This window comes from Populus nigra, chromosome 13 (assembly GCF_951802175.1).
Source record: "Populus nigra chromosome 13, ddPopNigr1.1, whole genome shotgun sequence".
NCBI classification, from domain to species: Eukaryota; Viridiplantae; Streptophyta; class Magnoliopsida; order Malpighiales; family Salicaceae; genus Populus; species Populus nigra.
In genome coordinates this window covers 3,090,619-3,114,354 of record NC_084864.1, presented here as the reverse complement: position 1 = coordinate 3,114,354, position 23,736 = coordinate 3,090,619, and the positions used below count along the sequence as shown (strand labels likewise).

Genomic DNA, 23,736 nt, shown 5'->3' with positions numbered 1-23,736 from the left:
ATTAATAGGATAAAGAGATTTTAATTGAAGAGGTTTTTGCATTTTAGATCATTATGAGAGATGAAAGAAGAAGAATTGGTGCATGTAAATTGAGCTTCTCTAAGTCGTAACAAATCCGAGATAGTACAGCTCATGATCAGCTACTTATTGTTCATCTGCTTCACAGGAGACATTGTGATTACCTGCTAATGTCATTCATCAGATGTGCGCAAAGAATGGTTAAAGGGAAAGTATGACAAGGCCATCGCTGACAAGTTCATTTCAGAAGCTGAACTAAAACTACATTAATGTTGAACTTTGGAGTAACTTTACAACTCTGATTCTATTGTTCAGAAGCTGCAAATTGGTATTTGGTGACTTGGAACTTCATGATGGGGATCCAAAGACAATGAGCAGTGACTCCCGGCTATGGACATCAACAGTGCTTTCTCTACATCTGCAGCAGAAATATGGTTTTCTATCAAAGAAACTACATATTTCATAAGATCTGAATCACATGGAAATGTTAGAGGCCCATCGCTAGGTGATCCAAGTTCTTCTTCTGCAATTTCAAGTAGCTCTCTGACAATATTATTGTGAAGATATTCTAAAGGAAGCGAAAACCGCTTCTGATCGGTGGAGTAAACTACAAAGTGGCCTTTCTCAGTTGTTGACGACGTGCTGCAACTGCTTGTATCAGTTCTCTCAATGGGTTGTGGCAGTGTGATCCTTTTTCTCCTGATAGCAGCCAGCTTCTGCCACTTCCTTGCCAATTTGATGAGCATCTTGGCACTAATCATCTTGTCTTGTTTCACTCTAATCTAAAGGGAAGATCTTAAGCAAGAACTAGAGGTGAGCTTCAGGCTTTAGAATACTGAACGATGATCTTGTGATGGTAGAGGCAAAGCAGGTGACTTGCTTATATACGCTCACGATGCCAGACTCGATCCCTTTCCATGGAAACAAAACCATGTGATAGGTGGGTGTGAGGGTTTATTTACGAGGAGGGCATGTTTTCTTATGTTTGATAGCAAAACCATTAAGGTGGAGCAGAGGGTGTCACATTTATTATCTCTCTGCCATGTTGCTGGACAGCAAAATACTTCAGAAGAATGCCGACTCATTACTGTAGATAGCAACAGACAGGGAGAACCACAAAAATGAAAAATTAGGCCTTGAAGACATAATCACATGGAGTTTCATGGGTCGTTCGCTCGGTAATCAATTCAGATTGTTTCATCTGACACCCTGATGGCTTGATTGTCATTTGCCAGGCATAAGAAAACATGCCGGCCTCCCAAATTGCCTCTGATATCCTCCCATCACATGGTTTTGCTTCCCTCCCTTGGGAAGAGACTCTCCACTGCTTTTGTGTATATATACTCAACTCACCAGCTTTGCCTTCTACTCATCTGAAACTCAGCACTTAGTAATCTAAATCTATTCTTTTCTCTAAGATCTTACCCCTTATTTGTACAACATTAACAAGATGAGTAATATTTTAGAAGAAAAAGAAAAAAATAATAGGCAAGGAAAACAATGCCCTTGGAGCAGCAAGCATTAGGTATAAATGAGTGAGGGACATTTTGGTAATTGTATAAAAATTGATAAATATAAATAGAAAAAGAGAAACAGAAGAAGAAAAGATAAAAAATTAAAGAAAAAAAGAAAACTAAAAGAGAAAAAGAAGAAGAAGAAGAAGAAGAGAAGAGAGGGAAATATAAAGAAAGGAGAAGAGAGCTAGAAAAAATAGGTTTTTAAGGTAAGATTTATAATTTAACATGTATAATTATCACGACCCGATCCTCGGACAAATGGCTGGCACATAGGCAAAGTCCTCCTCCAGGTTTCTTTACTTATGCGAACCCAAACAAACACACAAACTTTTACCATTTAAACAAAAAAAAAATTGAAAGAGAGAAAACTAAAAGAGAAAAAGAAGAAGAAGAAGAAGAAAAAGAAAAGAGAGGGAAAGATAAAGGAAGGAGAAGAAAGTTAGAAAAAATAAGTTTTTAAGATAACATTTATAATTTAATATGTATAATTATCACGACCCAATTCCCGAATCAATGACTGACACATAGGCAAAGTCCCCCTTCAGGCTTCCTTACCTACACGAACCCAGACAAACATATAAACTTTTACCATTTAAACAAACTAGAATTCTACGCATCTTCTGATACCATAATTAATTTCATAATATAAGTTGATTGTCTTAATACAATTTCAATAATTTGTGGCGCATTGGCTAGCCATAATGGAAAAGTATTAATTACAACTAAAAGAGTAGAATTCTATGTATAATTTATATACAATAAAAAAAGTAGGTTCTGAAAGTCCAACAAAAATGACTTACTAACAAAGTTATAAACCTAAAAAGGATAAATAACAAGAGGGTGAGTTTATCAACTCAATGAGTAGATAATATTTAATATATTTATACAAGGTAATATGACAAATAGAAACATATACAATTTTGTCTTTAAGTTCTTACAAGAAAGTTTCACAAACAGGTCATAACAAGAAATATCATAAGGTAAGACTCGTCAGAAAATCAAAATACAGCGAGTATGAAGCTTCAAATTGTGGGATGATTAGTTTGTATAGGTTGATGACCCCCCTACCCTTACCAACTAGGGATCAAATATGATTTGCACAAAGATTAACATTCCTCTTTTAGCATGTGTATTCTGACTGACATACCAAGTAGTCATATCATAATCAAACAAATAAATCGTATCTTAAAACTCAACTCATGACATAATCAAATCATGATTTATCAAATCAGACATATATATATCTCATGTCCAGAATTCGGATTCAACAAATGATCATGTTTTATCATAATAAAGAATAGTAATCAATATATATTATCATGAAGCATGATCCATTTCATACTAACAATTCAAATATTTATATTATTTCTTATGCATATGGAATATTATCCACTCACCTGATTCAAAATCAAAACAAACACAAAAATAGGTACCGAAAAAATCATACTATTATCCAGCTAATGGAATATTAGAAATATCTGAATACAAAAGATGACATGTTCAAAACAAAATTGAAAGGAATGTAAAGTAAATTTAATACACTTAACTTACGGTCTAACTTATAACCCTATATGTTCAAGAACCAAACTGTTTTTTTTCTTTCAAAAACACAAAAATCAAATGGTTTCTCATAATTCTAATTCAAAACAAAACAAATCATAAAACTTGATAATAATTCATAAAAAAAACCTCAATTATTCTTCAAAATCCATCTAAAAAATTAAAACTATAACTATGAACCAATCTAGAATTTTCTCAAATTTATAAGGGTCAAATTGTAATTTTGCCAGATTTAGAAGACCAAACTGAAAATGTCTTGAATCCATAACTATACTGAAATTTTTACCCATAATTAATCATCAATTCTATCCAGAAACTTAAATTTTGCTCAAGGGACCAATTTGCATTTTTTCCAAAGTTTAGGGATTGAATTGTAATTTTCACAAATGAGATACCAAACTAAAATTTTATCATCTTCAACCTAAAGACACTTTTTTCCAGTATTTCTAGCAAGTTTTTTTCACAATTTATTACATCCAATACATCAATTAAACCAATAAATCTCAAAATCATTATTCCTGACAAAATCATCTAAAAACCAATCAATTAAACCATTACCCATAACATTTCAATCAACTTATCAATCTAACCCAAAACATAAACTTCAAAACCCTAAATTTTCACAAATTTGAAATCTTATTAATACCAACAATTATACACATCAAAACATAAATCTTACCGTATAAACTTATTTTCTCAAATTCTTTTCCCTTTCCTCTTTTTCTTGTTTTTCTTTCTCACTCTCGGCTTTCTCTCTTTAAATTTGGTTCTTCTCTTTCTATTTATATTTACCAACTCGTTGTTCAATTACTAAAATGTTCTTCATCAATTTGCACCTCAAATCTAATCATCCAAGGGCATTGTTAATGCCATTTCCCATCAATTCTTTCTTTTCATTTCAAAATATTACAATCTCCCCATCTTATAAAAGTTTTATCCTCAAAACTTGACATAAATAATTAAACATTTACCAAAACTATAAAAAAGATAAGGATTCTCCTCATGCATGTTATCCTCAAGCTCCTCCCACATCTCTTCCTCATGTTAATGACATTTTCATTTCACTTTCACTGAAGCTATTTCCTTTTATCTAAGTTTCCTCACTTGTTGCCTATATCTTCTAGCTGCACCTCATAAGTCATATAATCTCTCAATTCAATTGGTTGGACTTCTAATGCATAAGATGGATCCGACATATACTTCTATAGCATCGAAACATGAAATATTGTATGATTAGCTAAAAAGTTTGGAGGTAGTGTTAACCTATAAGCAACTGCCCCAACTCTTTCCAGAATCTCATACAGTCCAATAAATTAAGGAATTAACTTGTCTTTCTTCTCAAACATGAATACTCCTTTAGTCGGTAATACCTTTATAAACATACAATCACCTGCTAAAAACTCTAATTCATACCTCTTCCTATCCGCATAACTCTTCTATCTACTCTAAGTTGTCTAAAGATTTTTTCTAATCACCTTTATCTTTTCTGAGTTAATCTGAATTAACTCTGGTCCTACTAACCTTTTTCTCACCAACCTTAAACCAACAAACTGATAATCTATTCTTCCAACCATACAAAGTCTCGTAAGGCGCCATCTCAATGCTAGCTTGATAGTTGTTATTGTAAGCAAATACCACTAATGGTAGAAATCTACTCTAACCAATTCCAAAATCCATAACATATGCTCTAAGTATATCCTCTAAGTTATGAATAGTCCTCTCAGACTGACCAACTGTTTGAGGGTGGAAAATTGTACTCAACTACATTGTAGTACCCCATATTTTTTTGGAATTTCACCCAAAACTGCAATGTAAATTGTGGACCTCTATCCGAAACTATTGAGATTGATACTCTATCCAATTGCACAATCTCGCTAATAAATAATTTTTCCAACTTTGCATATGCACAAGTAATCTTAACTAGTAGAAAATTAGTTGATTTTGTCAACTTGTCAACAATCTACCATATCGAATCGCAACCCTTCTGACTTCTAGGCAACCATGTCACGAAATCCATTGTGATTTTTTTTCCACTTCCATTCTAGAATCAACAATGGTTGCAGTAATTCTGGAGGTTTCTAGTGCTCACCCTTTACCCTCTGACAAGTCAAACACCTAGAAACAAAGTCGGTTACATCAGCCTTTATCCTGTTCAATCAATAACGTACCTTAAGATTTTGATACATATTGGTGGAACCTGGATGCATTGTATAAACTGTCTTATGTGCCTTTATCATCAATTCTCACCTCAAATCATCCACATCGGGTACACAAAGCTTATTTCCATACCTTAGCACATTATCCTTACCAATCACAAAACCTGTAACTTTTCCTTGCTCAACCTTATATTTAATCCTAAGTAGTGAATCATCTCTCTTATGAGTTACTTTTATTTTGTCAAACAAATATGACTTAATCTAAGAGTGAGCAATCATTGCTCTAGCTTTATTGAGGTCAAATCTAACTCCTTCATCCACTAACTCATGCAACTCCATAATTAGAGGTCTTTGTATCTCTCGAATATAAGCTAAGCTCTCATATGATTTCCTACTCAAAACGTTAACACAATATTTTTCCTATTTGGGTGGTACTGTATGATACAATTATAAACCTTCAGTAGCTTCATCCATCACATCTGCCTCATATTTAAATCCCTTTACTAAAAGATGTATTTCAAACTCTTACAATTTATGAAGATCTCATAAATCTCACTATATATGTAGAGCCTTCAAATCTTCAAAGCAAAAATTATAGTCGTTATCTCTAAATCATATATAAGGTATTTTTGTTCATGCTTTTTTAGTTGTGGTGAAGCATAGGCAATAACCATGTCATGCTGCATCAGAACACATGTTATCCTCATTCTCGAGGCATAACAATACACTATAAAACCGTCATAACTAGATGGTACTTTTAGAATAGACGATGTAGTCAATCTTGCTACAACTCCAAGAAACTATTCTCACGAGCTTTAAACCACTGAAACGTAACATTTTTTTATATTAACTTAGTCAATGGTGCAGCAATTTAAGAAAAGTTCTCCACAAACCTTCGATAATAACTGGCTAAACCCAAGAAACTTATAATCTCTGTCTAAACATCCTCATAACCCATGAGCCTTGATAGTCACTTTATCTCCTAGACGGGCCTACATTCAATCCCTACTGCCGAAAAGACTAACCCTTTTTCTCTAGGCCTCTTAAACTAGCTTGCAGTCATGTCCTCTAATTCTCATGCCTCAATCAACCTAGCGTTATCAAATGCCAAGAAGTACGATGAAAACAGCTGAGACACCATCATCATAAACATCAAGAATTTGAGTCCTCGAATGAACCTTTTCACGCTCCAGTCCTTTATCGGTAAAAGATGGTCAGCATACCTTGATAGCTAAGTAAACTTTAGATCATACTCATTTATTTTCACACTCCCTTAAGATTGCCTCTTAAACTTATAGAGTCGAGCATCCCTAACACTCTGAGGTAGAAATTTATCCAAGAACATGGTGTTAAACTCCTTCCATGTCCATTGAGCCTCTGTTGGCCTCGTTCTCTTTCTAGACTTGAACTAAAAGATGGCCACATCTCCCTCCAACTTGAACAATGTCAAACTTACAGCTTGATGGTTTATACATTCTAAAGCTTCACACCACCATCGTATATCATTTAGAAACTTCTGAAAATCCTCTGACCTGTCCATCCTAGTAAAGGAAGGAGGTTTCAACTTCATGAAATTATTCAACGACACAATGACTCTGTGAACAGTATGGGATAACAATGGTACATCTTTATCCCTCTTCTAATCTCTTTCCATACTAAACTCTATCTAGGTCCACATAAACTGGCTAAATTGTTGGAATTCTATAACAGACTCAAAGTTTGTTACCCCTACACCTGTTTCACCAACCATATTATTCTCTTCTAACTCCTGAGGCTCCTCTTTTATCGGTGGAGGTACCTCCTCAATATGTCCAGGTACGGGTACATTGCACCTCTTTCTCTACCTTGCAATCCTCAACTGCACAATAAAGATATCGTCCTAATTGTCACCTACTCTACTAGTACCAGTTATTTGTTTATTTCTTGACATTTCCTTTAAAAAGTGAGAGCACTTAAGTTATGGTAGAATAATAGGTTGATAATTATCATAGAATTATAAAAAGCATATCTATCACAAAACTCAAAGAATCAAAGAAGACATGCTTGATGAGAATTCAGAACCTTAGAGACAATGGACAAGACAATACGAATCCTAATGCTCTATATGTTACGAAATTAATTATACTATTATTTCTTTAACCAAAGGCTCTAATACCAAGTTTGTCATAACTTGATCCCTAATACATCAATTAAACCAATTAATCTCAAAATCATTACTCCTAACAAAATCATTTAAAAACCAACTAATTAAACCATTACTCGTAAGAATTAATCCATAACATTTCGATCAACTCATCAATCTAACCCAAAACATAAACTTCAAAACCCTAAATCTTAACATATTTGAAATCTTAATTAATACCAACAATTATACATAATAAAGCATAAATCTTACCTTATAAATTTATTCTCTCAAATTCTCTTCCCTTTCTTCTTCTTCTTCATCTTCATCTCACTCTCAGTTTTTCCTCTTCAAGTTTGATTCTTTTTTTTTTCTCTTTGTATTTATATTTACCAACTCTTTGTTCCATTAATAAAATGTCCTCCAACCATTTATACCTCAAATCTAATTCTCCAATGGCATTGTTGTCATTTCCCATCAATTCTTTCTTTTCATTTCAAAATATTAGAATAATTGTTGTTATTAATTACAATTTTGAATTTGTTGAGATTTAGGGATTTGAAGTTTGTGTTTTAGAGTTTAGATGATGGACAAATTGAAATGTCGTGGATTAATTGTTATGGGTTTTTGATGTATAAGTTGAAATTTAGAGGGCCTGCAATTCTAGGGAGACTAGTGGATCGGGACTCTGAAATCCTAATTAACCAGTTGATGGGTTAGCTTGATGGATTTGATTGACTAGTTGGGTAATTTCGATCGATCGGTTGACTAAACAGTAAGGATTAATCAATTCTTTTAGGTTCGATCAGTTTGAGATATGTTCCAGAATAATCAGGTGGATCTATTTTGGTTTTATAATTACATTTTGATCTCCAATCTTAGAGTTATAATCTCTTATGTTATCTATTTTGAGTCATTTTGAGTGTGTGCATGTGTGTGTATTCATATACTCTTGATATTCCACCTGTTGAGCGTCAGTGTGATTCCTTCGATCTACTTCTATGTCCCTTCTACTTTTAAGTTCAGTGAGTGAATAATATTCCATATGCAAGAGGAATAATATAAATATTTGAATTGTTAATATGAATTAGATTATGTTTCTTGGTAAAATATATATATTGTTTATTATCTTTTATTTATGATGAAACATTATCACTTAATGAAACTGATTTCTTGATATGAAATATTATGCACATCTAAATTGATAGCTCCTAATTTGATTGATTGTATAAGTTCATATTTTAAGAAATAATTTTGTTTTGTTTGATTATGACCTTATAGTATACTAGTCAAACTATCAATGCTAGCAAGGTAGTGTTAACCTTTGTGTGTAACAACTCATACTTTTCCATCATTTGTAGTTGTAAACATGGTTAGTATTCAAAATTTTAAGGATTCTATATATATAACCTACCAAAAATTCAGCAAAATTTTACCATGAATAAGTGATACCAAGTTCTTGACAAGTGCAATCATCACAAAATTAATCCATAATCATAATTCAATCATCTTGGCCTTAAAAATAAACATCCTTATCATTAAGATGAGTCATATGGTAACTTAAATTAATTATATTAGTAACACTTAAACTAACTAAATAATAATAATAATAATAATAATAATAAAACCATTGAGTTCTCAAATGTTTCACTTACATTAATCGATTGCTGTTTCTTGCTAAGTACGATTATTTTGTTATGAAAACATCAAGTATATTGGCCTTGAATTGAAAAGGAGAGACTGTATATATGAACTATATCACTGTGGAACTAGCTCCAGACATTGGTCCTCATGATCACTGTACAACCATCTAATTCGGAAGGGCGTATAAGCCATCTTCTCCCTTCTTCTGTCTGGCAGTTCTCAGACAAAAGGGTCCATTATGTTTTCACCACTCATTGACTACTCAATACATTCAGCCATCGGATCCAGATTCTAATTCATGTCTGCTTACTGATTTACTTGATTTGTTGTGGATCAGTGTCTGTTGCAATCTCAACCATGAATCAGCTTTGATTGATCACAGTTTGCTGTTCAACAACTAGACAGAAGGTACAGGCTTAACCACCGCTATGCTATACCTTGATGGTTTTAATTTCGGACTTGAAGAAACATGCCCACCTCATAAACATCCTCTCACATCCACCCATCACATGGCTTTGCCTCTATGGAAGGCGACTGTTCACGGATTTGTTAACATATAATAGCCGCTTCCTTTGCCTTCTATCCATCACAAAACAAGCATTCAGCATTCAGCTTTCTTCCCCTACTTGACTCCTCTTAAGTTTTTGTGCTTAACAAACAAAATGATCAGTGCAAAGAAGCTCGTTAAACTGGCAAAGAAATGGCAGAAGCTGGCTGCTCTGAGGCGTAAGAGAATCACATTGCCACAAATGGAGACAAGCAGTTGTAGCGCATCAGAAATGGCTGATAAGGGACATTTTGTTGTGTACTCGGCTGATCATACACGCTTTTTGCTTCCTCTGAGTTATCTTAATAATGAGATTGTCAGAGAGCTGCTCAAACTGGCAGAAGAGTTTGGACTGCCTAGCGATGGGCCTCTCACGTTGCCCTGCGATGCAGAGCTTATAGAATATGCAGTTGCTTTAATCAAACAGAGAGTCACAAGAGATGTAGAGAAGGCATTGTTGGTGTCCATAGCCAGCAGTCGCTGCTCATTGTCTTCTGATGTCCATCATCAAGTAACAGACCATCAATTACCAATCTGCAGCTTCTGACGAGCAGAGCTAGATTTGTAAAGAACGCAAACAACTAGATAAATTTTGTAGAATATTTTCATTATCAATGATACAAATTTAGTGAATTCACCAGAAATGCTGGTTTAATGATATAAATAGTATTGCGATTTTGCATTATAAACGTCTCATCATATTTTCTCCTCAACTATCCTGAAAAGCGAAGATAAGATTTTTTTTCTCTTCTTGAACAAGAAGTCTCGAGTTGTATGAGCAATCACTTCTTAGAGAACTTCCTAGTCTTAAATGAAAAACATAGCTTTTATTTATTTGCCTAAAGTCTAATCAGCCTTCCAAGGTTTAAGCCCTGTGAATCAGACTACTTCAAACATTTACTCAAGGAATCAACTAAATGAAAGTTTAAAATGCTTCTATGAGTTACATTATTATATTTATGTAAATATATATCTATTATTAATAAAAATTTAATTTATTTTTAATATTCATATAATATTAAATTAATGAATATAATATTTAATTTATAAATTTAGAGTAAAGATAAAATTTATGAAACAAAAATATTTTGTAAAGAAAATTATAAAGTTGTTATAATTATGAGATTCATGTTGCATCAAAACATTGTTACTAAAATGTTCATGATCAATATTTTTTTTAAATATTGAACATTTATTAGAGTTATAGAGACTGATATATATTATGTTCTTTTTTATATAAAATGAAGCAGTTGTTCTCCTAATTTGAGGTATAAGAAATATTTAGAACTAATATATAGATGCTTGTCATAAGACATGTACACTGAACTAACCCGCATGAAAATCTCACATGGAGATATCACTTATGTCTATGAAAAAACTCACATAACGATTGTGTAAGTGATCCTTCGATTTGACATCACTAAATTATCTTATATAAAAATGTTATACTTTGATCATGTTACATGTTATTTTAATTGAGGTAATGAAAGGAACAGATATTGGGCATAACATGAACTATATAAAGGTACTTGAGTGATAAAGGATTTATCACCCTAGGTGAATTAGAGAAAATATCTCATATGTTCTCAAATAATATTGATTGAGAAATTCTTGGTCAAGGTGGAATGAGATTTGAAAATAATTTCAAATTTTATTTAAACAATCAATGACTATTATGTAAAAAACAAACATAATTTAACATAGCAGACATACTTCATGTTTTAATATTAAATCAGAACATTATTGATGAAAGAATATTAATTACACTGAGAAACCAATCACTGAAAGGTGAAGTCAAACCACTTATGACTTTTTTAATATTTGAGGACCATGAGACGTTGCTAGACAATACACCTAATCTTTAGATATAAATTAATCAATTGTTGAATTGATAATAAATTAAATTATTTAATTCTATTTAATTAGAATTATAATTTATATCTGGGTCAACATATTAGGAACCTAATGGGTCACACACATTAAAAACCATTAGTCAGAAATTAAACTGAGATGATTTAATTAAGTATAACTTGATTAAAATATATTTTAGAAATTAAGTACTAGAATATAATTAATACATGGATTATATTTTTAGACCTAGAACAATCAAGTAAAGACTTGATTGAGTTAATTTCTAAAAAATTTCTAAATTAATATATGGATATTATTTAAGAAAAAAATTAATAATTTGTCAATTTATAGGTTTTTTAGATTTTCCTATAAATGGTATGTTATACCTCTCATTTCTTAGTTATTGTTTGTTAAACCGAAAAATTATGCAAATCATAGAATAGAGAGCTAGCATTCTAAACCTAACAATCCCTCTCTTCTAAATAGAAATTTAGAAGATTTGTCACTGGTAGTTCGTGTGGTTACTATTAAGGGCTGAACAATTAAATGGTTTGTGAGTTACGACAACCTGATCCTTAAAGAATTGTTCAAAACTGAAGAAAATCATATCTCAGGTAATAAATCTCTAACTAATTTTAGATCTGTCTAACGGGATTCTAAAAACTCCCAAATAATTTTGTTTTATTGTTTTTACTGCGTGTATAATATTCAGGAATGCAACACTAAAATTATAAGACATCATCACTTTGACCTCTCCAGATATGATCTTAAAATATCCCCCTTATAAGTTCCAGTTTGAGCTAGAAGGTCAAGATTAGGCCTGGAAATGGGATTACCAACCTACTGGAATCATAGGTAGCAACAAACACTGTCTTGTGGCTATTGGAGAAATCATAATGATCACTGTCTAAAATAATCAATAACAATCATTTGATAGTTGATCTTCTATTTCACAATAATTATCAGGAAAATACTATTTAGTGTTTAACCACACTCGTCAACCACATGCGTCATGCTATGTTTGTGGAAATGACTATGGCAATGGCTACAGATAATAGCGTACTCAAGCCTCATCACAACAATAACTAATCTCCTTCCATATGCATTTCTAACTAGCAAACGAATCTGGTTTCCATTTTCTTTTGTTTCTTTCTAGTCCAGATGGAGCTGACAGTAGCAAGTGAATCATTGTTGAACACACACGGCCATTTTCTTAACACTCTGATCAATAATGTTTTATGATTCTAGTAAACTCCTTGAGTGGCAAAACAATCAACATTGAGTGTACCGCACAACTCTCAAACAAGTTATCATGTCCTTTTCAGATAAGCTAGATTTTGTCAAAGAACCAACTCAACTTAGAATATGATTTATATTATCTTTTAACACACTTTCTCAAGTAAAAGCCCTTCGAGTTTAAAATTTGCACAGACCCATATTACCTTGTACTTAATTTTTATCAAATAAATAGTGATGGTAAGATTCGAACTTGAGACCACTTGATCATGAAGGCTCTGATATTATATCAAAGAACCAACTCAACCCAATACTTTAAGCTATTAAATGAGATCCCAAATATGATTTATATTCTGATCTTTAAAAAATATTTCATGGATAAGTAAGTTGTAAGAACTCTACGTTTGCTTGTTGAATTCCTCTCCCCATATACGTATCCATCATGTGAAAGAGAAGGGGTAAGTTCAGTTGATTTTACTTTTAGCGTCAAGACTGTCAAATTGTACACAGTTCCATATCAGCTTGCTATCATTCGATCAGACAACGGAATTTATGACCTGTTAACAAAATTCATAGGTCCTGCTGCATCGAACCACAAGACAGGATGAGATACTTATCTGAAACCTTAACTTACAGATTGCCCAGTTCAGCCATAGGTCCTCACTCCTCGGGTCCACTGTATGATCATCGCTAGACTGTGGTAATCGAGTTCCAACAGAAGGACTTGTGAGCCATCATTTTCCCTACTTCTGTTCGGTAGCTGCACAGGGGCTGGGTCCAATATTCTGTCTCTCAATGAAATTTCTAGACGACAGATTTAATTTTGCACGGCTCCTCCAGCTTGCATCAATCATTGAGTATTCGTTACATGAAATCATAGAAAGCAGATACACATTCATGTCAGCTTACTAATTTATCTTCATTTTCTGTGGTTCGTAGAGGCTGTTGTGACCTGCAGTCATAAAGTCAGCATATTTTTAGTATATTTTGCTGTTAAACTAACAAACAGAATACATCATTGACAGCTGCTATGCTCCACCTAGCTGGTTTGATTTCTAGACACAAGAAAACATGCCCACCTCATAAACAACCTCTTACATCCACCCATCACATGGTTTTGCTTCCCATGGAAAGGGACTGTTTATGGATTTGTTAATATATAATAGTCACTTCCTTTGCCATCTATCCATCAGAGAATCAGCATTCAACATTCTAAATTCTAAAGATTTCTTCCTTTGATTTTTCACTAGAAAAGAATACTTCCAAGCAACAAAATGATCAGTGCAAAGAAGCTCGTTAAACTGGCAAAGAAATGGCAGAAGCTGGCTGCTCTGAGGCGTAAAAGAATTGCTTTGCCACAAATGGAGACAAGCAGTTGTAGCGCATCAGAAATGGCTGATAAGGGCCATTTTGTTGTGTACTCAGCAGATCAGAAACGCTTTTTGCTTCCTCTGAATTATCTTAACAATAAGATTGTCAGAGAACTACTCAAACTGGCAGAAGAGGAATTTGGACTACCTACCGATGGGCCTCTCACATTGCCCTGCGATGCAGAGCTTATAGAATATGTGATTGCTTTAATCAAACAGGGAATCGCAAGAGATTTAGAGAAGGCATTATTGGTGTCCATATCCATCAGTAGCTGCTCAATGTTTTCGGATCTCCATCATCAAGTAACAGACCATCAATTACCAATCTGTAGCTTCTGAAGAGTGGAATTAGAATTGTAGACACTGTATAAATTGATACAAGTATAAATTGATAAATTTTATAGAAGAGTCGGAAAAAAATTAAATTATCAAGTATATATTAATACAAATTCAGAGAATTCACCAGCAATTCTTTTAGCTCAACATCACTGCATTACAATGGCCTCGTAAACATTTCCTCTTTATCAATCCATGAAGCAGATAAATGAGGATTTTTTTCTCTTGACCAAAATTTCTCAAGTTTTACTACACGAATCAACAGCTGAGAAGGGCTATTTTGTTGTGTACTCTGCAGATCAGAAACGGTTTTCGCTTCCTTAAGATTATCTTAACAATGAAATTGTCAGAGAAAGAAGAGTTTGGACTTTCTAGCAACGGGCCTCTCACCTTGTCGTGTGATGCAAAGCTGATGGAATATGCAATTGCTTTGATCAAACAGCAGGTCGCTTGTGATGTAGAGAAGGCACTATCGATGTCCATAACAAGCAGTCGCTGCTCATTGTATTCGAATCTCCATCATCAACTAACAGATAATCAATTACCAATGTGCAGCATCTGATTAACAGGATTAGATTTGTAAACAAAGCAAAAAAAAGTGTACCTGATTACTCTTCTCGATGGAAAGTACAAAACTTGAAGTTTTATAGGAAAAACAATGCTATGATTCATTTCCTTGAAAGTTTCTGAGATGTTTATACAAGTTCTTTTGAGCTGTATGGATCAGAATCCTAAGAACACAGATCAACTACATAACTTCAGAAGTAAGTGCATCATTGCTTGATACTTCTGACCAAAGATGTTTATTAAGTCAACTAAACCTCTAGTGGTTCTCCAATTGAAACAGTGATCAATAAGTTCACATCTCAATTTTTATATTTCAAGAAACTCTTGAAGAAGGTATCGTGCCCTTTTTAGAGAAGTTGTATGTAAGAAATTTATTGTTCAAGAAACTCTAGCAGTTGAGTTGTAGCGTGATAATATATCAATTGGAGCCCGTCACTCCCAGACTTACAAACTGCTAATAGAATTCATAGAAGCTGCTGTGAAAAAAGATTCAAGCCACCAGGACAGGAAGAAATGACGTTCAAGATTCTTCTTACAAATTGCCTTCGATCAGATATAGGTCCTCAAGTCCACTGTACAGTCATCTCTAGACAAAGGTAATCACATTCCAGGTAGGAACAAGAATGATTTTTGAGCCATCATTTTCTTGCTTCTGTTCGGCAATTCTCCGGCATGATGGGTCTGATATGTTGTTTTTCTACTACATGTTTGGACTACAATTTCCACAAACTTCCAGCTTTCAACATTCATAAAGCACTCGTAAGATGCAGCCGCAGGAAGTGCAACCATGTTCAAATTCACGTCTGCTTACCAATTTACCTTCATTTTTGTGGTTCACATAGTCTGCTACTCATTCTGGTGTGATATAAAGTAATGAGTCGGCGTTATTTTGATATGCTTTGCTGTTCAACTAGCGGGCAGAGGGGCAAAGAAATAACCACCGCTATGCTCCACCTCGATGAGTTGATTGCTAGACACAAGCAAACATGCCCACCTCATAAACCACCTCCCACGTCCGCTAATCACATGGTTTTGCTTCCCAGTGATAGGGAACGTGTGTGGCTTGGTTAATACACGATACTCCCTTCCTTTGCCTTCTACCGGTCACAAAACAAGCATTCTGTATTTCAAGTTCCTAAAGTTACCTTCCTATATTCACTCGTGAAATATTTTCCAGAAACAAGATGATCAGTGCCAAGAAGCTCATCAAACTGGCAAGGAAATGGCAGAAGATGGCTGCTATAAGGCGGGGGGGGGGGGGGGGGGGATCGCACTGCCACAACCAGACACAAGCGGTTGTAGCACATCAACAACAGCTGAGAAGGGTCATTTTGTTGTGTACTCTGCTGATCAGAAACGGTTTCTGCTTCCTTTAAATTATCTCAACAATGAAATTGTCGAAGGGCTACTTAAACTGGCAGGAGAGGAGTTTGGACTGCCTAGCAGTGGGCATCTCACTTTTCCGTGTGATGCAAAGCTAATGGAATATGCAATAGCTTTGATCGAACAGAGGGTCACTAGAGATGTAGAGAAGGCATTGCTGATGTCTATGGGTTGCAGTCACTGCTCAACATCCAAAGATCTCCATCATCAAGAAACATGCAATCAATTATCAATTTTCAGCTTCTGAAGAGTAGATTAGTTTCGTAAATGACACAAACAAGTAGACACTGGTAAATTTTGTAGGAAACTACAAATTATGAGATACATAATTCCTTTGATAAAGTTCGTTGACTACAATCTACAAGAAATCTCTAGCAATTCTAGTTTAAGGATACAAGTTAAAGATACTTGCATCAATGATTTCATCATAATTTCCTTCTATGATCCTTTAAGCAAATAAAAAAGTATGGTCTGCTTGGGGCGAAAACATTTAAGAGTGCATCTGCCAAAAAACAAAATAAAGAATAAGAATGAAAATCTCATGCGTACAAGTGAAGTAGCAATCAGTGCCATTAAACGCCATTACAACAAAGCTTCGAAGAATTAAAGTGGCAATCACTATTGCCAGACTGCAGAAAGGAACCAGACACATGGCTTTGCACTTGAGCTACACAAACTTTACAAATATGCTCACGTGGATGTCCAGTTCTAAAAAAAAAAGTCTAACAGAATCAGAGTGTGAGACAACAATAACACAGGAACATGAGATTCACCTAGTGTTGGATTCATCTAGGTCGGTTAACTTGTCCCTTTGGTTATATGAACACACACTAACCCAAATTGCATCAAATCCTTTCTGCGATTAGCAATTGCTCGAGCTCCTCCCTCCGCCGCTCTAATTCCTGTGATTGTTAATCCATGTACGTTAATAGAGGAAAATCTGAGTTCCAACCAAAATTTGTTAAAATGATAGACAGAAACATCAATAAATCATTAACAAGAAAGCACCATTTGTCTAATAAAACCAACTGCATACTCTCACAATGTTAACTGCTGTCCAAGCACATGCACATCAGATTCAGAATCTTTAAGCCTGATTTTAAACACAGGTGAAAAGTACATCCCTGACTACTTACTGTCACCTAAATCAGAAGAATGAAAAAAGGATTCATATAAACCCTAAAACTGACTACAGAAGCCTGTTTGCTTATAGATTTGATTTAGGGTATATCAGAACCCTTTCAAGAGCATTATGGTAACGAGCAATCACAGCTCACAGCACTTCAAGTTTTAGAGAGCGCAACATAATTTTGATTCATTTCTTCAAATTGGCTATCCATTTCACTCCCAGATTATTAAGAGTTATTAATATATTTCTCTTCTTGCATGCATTGTACATAATAAGGATGCTTATAGAAAACTTGGAACTCGTGTTCCTGTTTGTTGCTAAAACTTCATATCATGCCATGACCTCCACAAAGTGATGGCACAGCTAACACATAATTGCAAAACTTGGAGCAACAGCATACACATACAAGCATGGAGTAAAATGCAGAATGGCGAGCTCATATGAACACTCAATACCAATCATCATTTCAGGAGCAGCAAAGCAAAGCTTACCTCCAGATCCTTGACAGCCTGCTCCCTCGTAGTTTCTTTCTTCTGACGAGACCGTTTGAGAAAGCCAATGCACAGAATTCCCTGGAAATTGGAATCACAATCAATAGCAACACATCATTGGATTAGTCTTGAAATTCCCAAAAGGAAAAGCAAACCCAAACTCAAAGTTAGTTATTCTACTCAACCAAGCTCAACTTAAACCAAAGTCCTAGTTCATTTATTTTCTTACTGAAATAACATAAACTAGACCACAAGCAAGGAGCATATAGCTAGCTATATTTTGTAGAAGAACAAGCTCCTTCTGGTTTGATGAATAGTCAGGGAAAGCTCTCGTCATTACTGCAACACTGAAAAAAAAAAACCATCATTTCAAACCCTAAGGAGATATTAATGACTCCACGCTAGCGAGCCTAATGCACATTTTGCAGCCCTCGTTAACACAAATGACTTACAAGATTTGCAGCATGCCCCTCCCTGCCCAATACTCCAATATCTGCAGTATATGAATTCAAACTGTTAACATTTGCACCACCAGCCAGCATAATAATTTAATTAATTCAATTCAATAAATTAGACCAAACTCCAATTTTCACACATTAAACAACAAACAATAAATAAATAAATAAAATTCAAGAAATCAGAAAAAAGAACGAACCTTCCAGAACTTAATAACAAATCCCCACTCCGTCTCCGCAACCACCACAATAAACGCAATTACCACCGCATAACACCTGAATATTCCATCAAAAACCTACACAAAACAACAACCAATCAGAAATCAACACCTCGCACACTCACTCAATCACCCACCTGATGCATACATACACTTAAGAGATATATAGCCTTACATCAGATCCATCTTTAAAGGATCTAACGGCGGAGAGAACGTTGACGGCAACACAAAGAATCGCAGTGAGTGAAGTTACAAAGCTGAAACACCTACAAATTACTAACAACGGGTCCGGTCCGGGTCGAACTAAGGCGGTGGCTCTTGCTCTGGAGCTTGATGACGATGCTCGAGGAAGAGCCGGAGGCAGAGGTAAGGTCTCTCTTTCTCTCTCTGCCATTGAAACTGAATCGAAACGTGCCTATGCCCTTAAAAGAAACGTCTTTTTCATTTTCTTCTGTTTTCTGCTGTTTGATGATTTGAAGCGGGATTCTTTTCCTTCACCTGCTATTCAAGCAAGGAATGGAAGGTGGTGGCAGATTGACACGTGGCCGTTGTCGTCTGATGGTGACTGACACGTGTCTGAGGTATGCTGTTTCGGGTTTTCCCTCTTCTTACAGTGGCTTTATGGGCTTCTCGTTGGCCCATTTATTAGGAGAGCGCATCGTGTGTTGGGCCCTGTTTAAAAAAGTAATGATAGCTAGCCTGGTTTTCAAAAATTAATAGAGGTGGTCAGATTTATTTATTTTTAAAGAAACATATTCAAATAAATAAAACATGGAGATGGTAATAATTTATATCTTTTCAGTTAAAAACTAAAATGGAATTACTATTTTTTTTAATTTTCTGGATCTCTCATTAATCAAAAATATTTAAAAAATGATCCTTTAATTACATCTAATGACTGAAAAGAGAATATTATTTCAAATTTCATTTCATTTCATTTTGTTCATTTATTCAAGTTAATTTAATTTTTTTATTACAATAAAATTTTTTGAGTGTATGAAAATTCTTGAAAAATAAAGTAAAATATTTATTTATTTATTTGATATTCTATTATTACATACATGGGAGCCAGAGAAAAATTTTAAAAAGAAAAAAAAAAGAGAAAATGAAATTTTTAATATTGACAGTGGAGTCGCATTGAAATTTTTCTGGAAATTACAGGATCGATGTTCACAATTAAATCTAGGACCCGTTTGTTTGTTGGAAAGTAATTTTTTTTTGTTTTAAGTGAATATCAGGAAAGTGAAATATTTTTCAATATTTGATAGTGTAATAAAAAATAAGTTGGAAAATATTTTCCAGTGTTTAGTTATGTCATGAAAAATAAGCTAAAAAATAATTTATTAATATTTTATTTTTTTCAAGTTTATTAAAATAATGAGGAACAAATTTTACAAATTAAAAAGTTGAATGAGAATGAAATTGAAAAAAAATATAATTTCATAAATTATCTCAAATAAAATAAATAATAATCAAATTAATATAGATCAAATCTAACAAATAAAAAAATTAAAAGATAAAGAAATTAAAATAATAATAGTTACTATTTCATAAATTATTTCAAATAAAATAAGCAACGATAAAAAGAATAAGGACCAAATTTTATAGATAAAAAATTTCAATTAAAAATTAATAAGGGAAAAGCAAATAATAATTATAAAAATAAAGATCAAAATTAATATAAAAATTAAATTCTAATAGATGAAATTGAAAAAAAAATATTCAAATATATATATATAGTAATTAAAAATTTAAGGATAAAATTTGATATAATCATCAAATAATATGATATTACTAAATTTTTTATAATTTTTAAAAAGTATTTTTTGTTCAAAATAAAAATAAAATCTTTTTTAAAAAAATCAAGTTAAATATAGTTTTGACTGAATTTTTTTTTTTATTAAATTTTCTAATAACAAATAATGACATTAAAATAAAAAAAAGAGAAGAGATGTCACGGTGGAGATAGAAACCAAGAGAGAGAGGGTGAGGGCGGCGCAGGGACGGAGGGAGAGAGAAATAATAAGAAATTAAATGGAAATTGATTTTTTGTTGTTATTTAATTCATTTGGTCGTATAGAAGACCTGCACATCTGATTGGTCGTGCGTGCATGTGAGACATGTGTGCCTCAACAAATTAAAATATTTTCACAAATAAATTTTTAATTATGCTGTTTTGGCTAAAGTTTTTAGCCACTATACTAATTAAAAAAGATAATAACAATAATAATAAATTAAAAAAAAACCCTCAAATCCAAGCCAACAAGGTTTACTGTTTTTAGATGGTATTATTTCCACCCTAATTATTTTTTTTTTACTCAATTATTTATCTTAGAGACTAAAATATTTTTATTTAATGTGTTTTTTCTACTCTATTAAAATCTTAAAACTATAAAAAGTCTAAAACAAATCTTCTTTATATTCTTAGAAAACAATATCTATAACTACATATAATTTAATGAACTCTGTCTTAAAACATTTAATTATGTCTTCAACATGCTAAAATTACAAAGATTGTTTATCTTTTTTGTATGATAATAAGAAATTTTAATTAAGAAATAAACAAAGACTTCAATATAATTAATTTATAAAAAAAAAATGTTATTCTCGTTTTTTTTTATCATAGACTTATTTATATATCATATAATATAAACTAAACTTATTAAATCACTCATAATAGATATAGCTAGTATCTTAAATGATATTTTATTTTAACTATTAAAACTATAAAAAACTTAAAATATGCCAACAAAAAATAACTAAAATCTATAAAGTTATTAAATTAGATCTTTAGTTTATAAAGTTTTTTTCTTCTCTTTTGTTTCTTTTTTGAGTGTTCTTTTCTTTCTTTCTTGGGTGAATTCCATGTTGCAGTTTTTTCTTTGTAAATGTGCAGACAGTGCTTACCACTGATCAATGACACAATATTGCTGATGGTCTTACAGGCTCGTAACGCTGCAATAGCAAACAGCTACTTTGTTGGAACTGAGATATTCTCTAATCCATTTACCTCAGGCGACGGGAAGCCACAACATGCAGGTTTTGGCCATTTCCACGGGTCTAGCCATTTTTCAGCCCCAGATGCTTCATGCACTCCCTCCCTCTCACGTTAAGAGGATGGACTACTGATCTCAGACATGGATCTAAACCTCTGCAGGCAGCTCAGAGAGGGATTTCGAATGACTGCACGGTACGAGCTGTATGCTGACATGCTTGCCCGTTACTTGAAGCCAGACTTCGAGGCCCAAGTCATCTCCGATCCCCTGTTACACAAGTCTCTGTAATGTCAGGTGTTGATCAAACTTCCAACTGCAGAAATACAAGTTGTAGCTCCATGGTATCTTAAATGATAATCTGAAATAAGTTCATACTCGTAGCGTACGTGTGTTCATGTTTGTAAATACCCGAACATCGTTCATCTGTTGATGCACTAAGTTTGAATGACAATAAAGAACATTGAATGAACCATTTGTGACTCTTTATGTGAAGGATCAGCTTGAATGTCTGGGATTACTCATAAATGTCTGTGAATGGACAATCAAACGAGTTGGGATAATAATAAAAAGGTTAACTTGATGGTTGACATTTGCTTTCACCACTAATATATAGTCCGATTCGAAAATGAACAGTATTCATTGATGGTTGATCTTGTAAACAAAGTCAACCAATAAGTAGATGCAAATTATACCTGTAAGGAGTTTGCTCATTTTATAGTTTTAGGTTCAAGTCTTGTGATTGCTAATATGATGGTCATTGGAGGCTTACATGATCGTTAACTTCAAGACCTGTGAGATTAGTCGAGGTACACGCAAGCTAACCCAAACACCCACATTAATTAAAAAAAAAACTTGAAGGTCTGAATATAGTATTTTTTTGGGAGGCTAACACAGCAACATACTGATTAACAAATCATATCCTTACTAAAAATCTAATTAATAAAGATTATTAAATTATTCAAATCCATCATCACAATTGTTTTTTACCTTGTAATATGATTTTATTAGATCTATTTTTCCCTAATTTTCAAAAAAAAAACATTAATGTGTAGTTTTAAAACTAAATTAGACATGAAAGTTAGGTAAAAAGCCATCAAAAATATTGATGTTGATGATTGAAGAAATATGATAAAGTCTATACAATAGTAAGTGAGATATCCATTGTTTTCTGTAGATTAATATCATATATATATATATATATATATATATATATATATATATAGATTCATTAAACAATCCATTCAAAGAAGTTGGTTTTCTATCCTAAAATAATTTTCAGTTGGCATATCCTTCTCTTTTATCTAATGTCATATTCCATATCACCTAAGTCCTAAACAATGAATTTATAATTTTTTTTATATGTTTTGGATCGTTTTAATATATTAATGTTAAAAATTATTTTGAAAAATAAAAAAAAATTATTTTAATATATTTCAGTACGAAAAGTATTTTAAAAAATAATAACAGTAACACTCTTATATAAACTGAGATATCTTTTAATTTGATTTATAAAAAAAAAACTTTTAACATAGAAATCAAAGCCATTTATCATAAAGACAACTTTCTAAAGTGTTTTGTCCTTTGATTTTATGGCGAGCCTGAGAGGGCTGCTCATGCTCTTCTCTTTGTTTTTGCTACAAAACAATATATGGATGTAATATCCTAGTATAATGTTCACAGTGGTTTAATATTATATTTTTAAAATGTTAAAAATATATTAAGAATTTAGATAATTTTTTAAACATTTTTGATCTAGTCATCGTGTAAAATCCAAATGTCTAGTCTTGACTACAGTAGATTTACCAAACCCAAAAGTATTGGGTCTGGAAACCAAATCAGACTTATAGTGTTTAGGTCTAGCATGTTGCCAAACCCAATTAGCTTGGTTCCGGCGTAGGTGTCAACCTAAGACGCTTGTGTGTAACAAAAACGTTACACGCAAGCTACTTTTTTATTTTTCTTAAAGCTTAAAGCGTTATTGTATTGTATATAGAAATTAAAAAAACTTGAAATACCTTTTTTTGGTTGTCTATACTTTTTTGATCTTAGGAGGAAAGAAATCTTTTTACTGTTATGAATATTGTGAAAAGTAAAAAAAATTCTTAGTCAACAGTTCTAATTTTTGTTGACTCTATGGGTA

General features: G+C 33.0%; 4 protein-coding genes across 5 annotated transcripts; 2 read left to right on the top strand and 2 right to left on the bottom strand.

Moving 5' to 3' along the window:
• Nucleotides 1–219: 219 nt before the first annotated feature.
• Nucleotides 220–1,594, bottom strand: LOC133670365 (auxin-responsive protein SAUR68-like). Its single transcript, XM_062090854.1, has one exon. The coding sequence runs from the start codon at nucleotides 777–779 to the stop codon at nucleotides 330–332; it is 450 nt and encodes a 149-aa protein (XP_061946838.1). The 5' UTR covers nucleotides 780–1,594; the 3' UTR covers nucleotides 220–329.
• Nucleotides 1,595–9,516: 7,922 nt separating this feature from the next.
• On the top strand, nucleotides 9,517–10,253 carry LOC133670350 (auxin-responsive protein SAUR68-like). Its single transcript, XM_062090831.1, has one exon. The coding sequence runs from the start codon at nucleotides 9,680–9,682 to the stop codon at nucleotides 10,109–10,111; it is 432 nt and encodes a 143-aa protein (XP_061946815.1). The 5' UTR covers nucleotides 9,517–9,679; the 3' UTR covers nucleotides 10,112–10,253.
• Nucleotides 10,254–13,820: 3,567 nt separating this feature from the next.
• On the top strand, nucleotides 13,821–14,427 carry LOC133670539 (auxin-responsive protein SAUR68-like). The gene has a single exon (XM_062091047.1). The coding sequence runs from the start codon at nucleotides 13,926–13,928 to the stop codon at nucleotides 14,358–14,360; it is 435 nt and encodes a 144-aa protein (XP_061947031.1). The 5' UTR covers nucleotides 13,821–13,925; the 3' UTR covers nucleotides 14,361–14,427.
• Nucleotides 14,428–16,588: 2,161 nt separating this feature from the next.
• On the bottom strand, nucleotides 16,589–19,087 carry LOC133670538 (uncharacterized). Of its 2 annotated transcripts, XR_009834107.1 has the most exons (7): nucleotides 18,776–19,087; nucleotides 18,583–18,678; nucleotides 18,380–18,420; nucleotides 18,157–18,274; nucleotides 17,928–18,008; nucleotides 17,081–17,209; nucleotides 16,589–16,809 (listed from the first exon to the last, which is right to left on the bottom strand). XR_009834107.1 is itself a non-coding variant. In XM_062091046.1 (6 exons), exons 1-6 carry the CDS (start codon nucleotides 18,992–18,994, stop codon nucleotides 17,153–17,155), a joined length of 612 nt encoding a protein of 203 aa, XP_061947030.1. In that variant the 5' UTR covers nucleotides 18,995–19,087; the 3' UTR covers nucleotides 16,811–17,152. The 2 variants fall into 2 exon arrangements, 1 of the variants encoding a protein (XP_061947030.1); XM_062091046.1 differs by lacking the exon at nucleotides 16,589–16,809 and having other exon boundaries at nucleotides 16,811–17,209.
• Between the last annotated feature and the right edge of the window lie 4,649 nt (nucleotides 19,088–23,736).

What these genes read in the sequence shown, in the direction of transcription:
- LOC133670365 (XM_062090854.1), bottom strand. Translation starts at nt 779, where the DNA reads ATGATTAGTGCCAAGATGCTCATCAAATTGGCAAGGAAGTGGCAGAAG.
- LOC133670350 (XM_062090831.1), top strand. Translation starts at nt 9,680, where the DNA reads ATGATCAGTGCAAAGAAGCTCGTTAAACTGGCAAAGAAATGGCAGAAG.
- LOC133670539 (XM_062091047.1), top strand. Translation starts at nt 13,926, where the DNA reads ATGATCAGTGCAAAGAAGCTCGTTAAACTGGCAAAGAAATGGCAGAAG.
- LOC133670538 (XM_062091046.1), bottom strand. Translation starts at nt 18,994, where the DNA reads ATGGCAGAGAGAGAAAGAGAGACCTTACCTCTGCCTCCGGCTCTTCCT. An exon ending in CCTTTAAAGATGGATCTGAT is followed by an intron (nt 18,679 to 18,775) that starts GTAAGGCTATAT and finishes TGTTTTGTGTAG; the next exon opens with GTTTTTGATGGAATATTCAG. An exon ending in TTGTTATTAAGTTCTGGAAG is followed by an intron (nt 18,421 to 18,582) that starts GTTCGTTCTTTT and finishes CATATACTGCAG; the next exon opens with ATATTGGAGTATTGGGCAGG.